The sequence below is a fragment of the Zeus faber genome, assembly GCF_960531495.2.
Source record: "Zeus faber genome assembly, chromosome: 8".
Lineage (NCBI taxonomy): Eukaryota > Metazoa > Chordata > Actinopteri > Zeiformes > Zeidae > Zeus > Zeus faber.
In genome coordinates this window covers 8,963,863-8,965,508 of record NC_137195.1, presented here as the reverse complement: position 1 = coordinate 8,965,508, position 1,646 = coordinate 8,963,863, and the positions used below count along the sequence as shown (strand labels likewise).

The 1,646-nt window shown below is 54.3% G+C and overlaps 1 protein-coding gene across 1 annotated transcript; it reads right to left on the bottom strand.

Moving 5' to 3' along the window:
• Positions 1 to 726, bottom strand: tmem158 (transmembrane protein 158; the record flags this gene model as incomplete). Its single annotated transcript, XM_080005053.1, has 1 exon — positions 1 to 726. The coding sequence occupies one exon, from the start codon at positions 724 to 726 to the stop codon at positions 1 to 3; it is 726 nt and encodes a 241-aa protein (XP_079861179.1).
• Positions 727 to 1,646: the final 920 nt, after the last annotated feature.

Here is a 1,646-nt window from a genome sequence, read left to right as displayed (position 1 = left end):
TTATCTCGGTCGTCTCTGCTCCATCCCGTTGGGCAGGAACCCTGCAATGATGGGCACCGGCCATATGAGCGCAGCAACACTCCACACGATGATCACCAGAGTCATGAAGCACGCCACCAGCGTGGACTCGATGGGCTTGCGGTTGAGCCGCCAACTTTTATCCCCCTTGAGTTCGTCCAGGCTGAAATCCACGCAGCAGAAGTGGACGGAGTCCCCCGCTTGCTGGTGGCCCCTGGCCCTGGCCGGGCCCTGGCCGAACCTCCGGTACCGGGAGAGCCCGCAGCCCACGCACAGCCTCAGCTCCTGCTGACCCCCGGTGACTCCCAGGTGCTCGATGACCACGGGCGACACGGCTCGGTTGAAGGAGGCGGAGAAGAACGCCCGGCCGTGGTTGTTGGTGGTGTAGACCAGGACATCGCACTGGAAGCCGAAGTTGGGGTCCCAGCGGGCCACCAGCGAGGTGGGGAGCAGCCGCTGCACGCTGACGTTGCACTGGGAGAGGCTCTGCGGGGAGTCCGCCGCCGCCGCCGCCGCCACCGCCGGGGCGTCGCTCTCCTCAACGGACCTCTTGGAGTAGCGCACGTCCACCTCCAGGTTCGCAAGGAACCTGTTGGTGGAGTTGACGGGCGGCAGGAGTAGGTCCTCGTCGCTCCAGCCGCGGCAGCGCTGCAATAGTCCGGCCGCCGTGCTGAGGGCCAGCAGGAGGGTCGGGGAGAGGTTCAGCATGGCACCGGGCGCGTCTCTCCCGCTCGCATCGTGTTCCTGTAGGGGGGACGCGGCTGCTGCTGGTGGTGGTGGTGCTGCTGCTGGTGCTGGTGGTGTTCCCGGTGTGGTCCGTCCGTCACAGATCGGAGGATGGACAAACCCCAGACGCCGCGTCCCGTCGGAGAGACTTCCAGCCCCCCTCACCCGGTCTCTATAAATAGAAGCGTGGTTCCGTCATGTGCGCGCATCATTCCCCTCCCACGGACCGCGCGTGTTTCCCAAGTAACCTGACTTGTTTTGCAGGTTCCCTGGTGCCTGGCGTCGCCTTCCGCACTCCCCGGCTTCTTTCTCCCACTACAGGTGTGTGAGCTCCGAGCATCATATGGAGACGGGAGTGGGGGTGGGGGTGGGGGTGTGGTGGGGGTGGGGGTAGGACCACCTTCTCAGACTGCGCGCAGCTCCACTCCACTTAAGTCTTGGAGATGCTGCCCAAGAAAAACAAGAGCTGTTTACATTTCACTGAAGAGAGGATTTGAATACAGCATGGTCATACTACCACTATAATAATAATAATAATAATAATAATAATAATAATAATAACAATAATAATAATAATAATCATAATCATAATCATAATAATAATAATAATCATAATAATAATGAGAAGAAGACGTTTATTTGTATGGCACCTTTACACAACATGTAAATAATAATTATAATTATATAATAATTATAATAGAAATGTTTATAATAAAGATAGCTGGGTGTCCTTTGAGTGGTTTCAGTGGGGCAAATTAATTAAGATAAACTTCATACACAAAACATTGGCACCATTAGAGAATGTACAATAATGACTCTTTTGATAGTTTCACTGTTATCATCCAGACAGGCAGACCTTACTTACTTTTTTCCTATTCGACTCTTGTTTTATTTTAAATGTT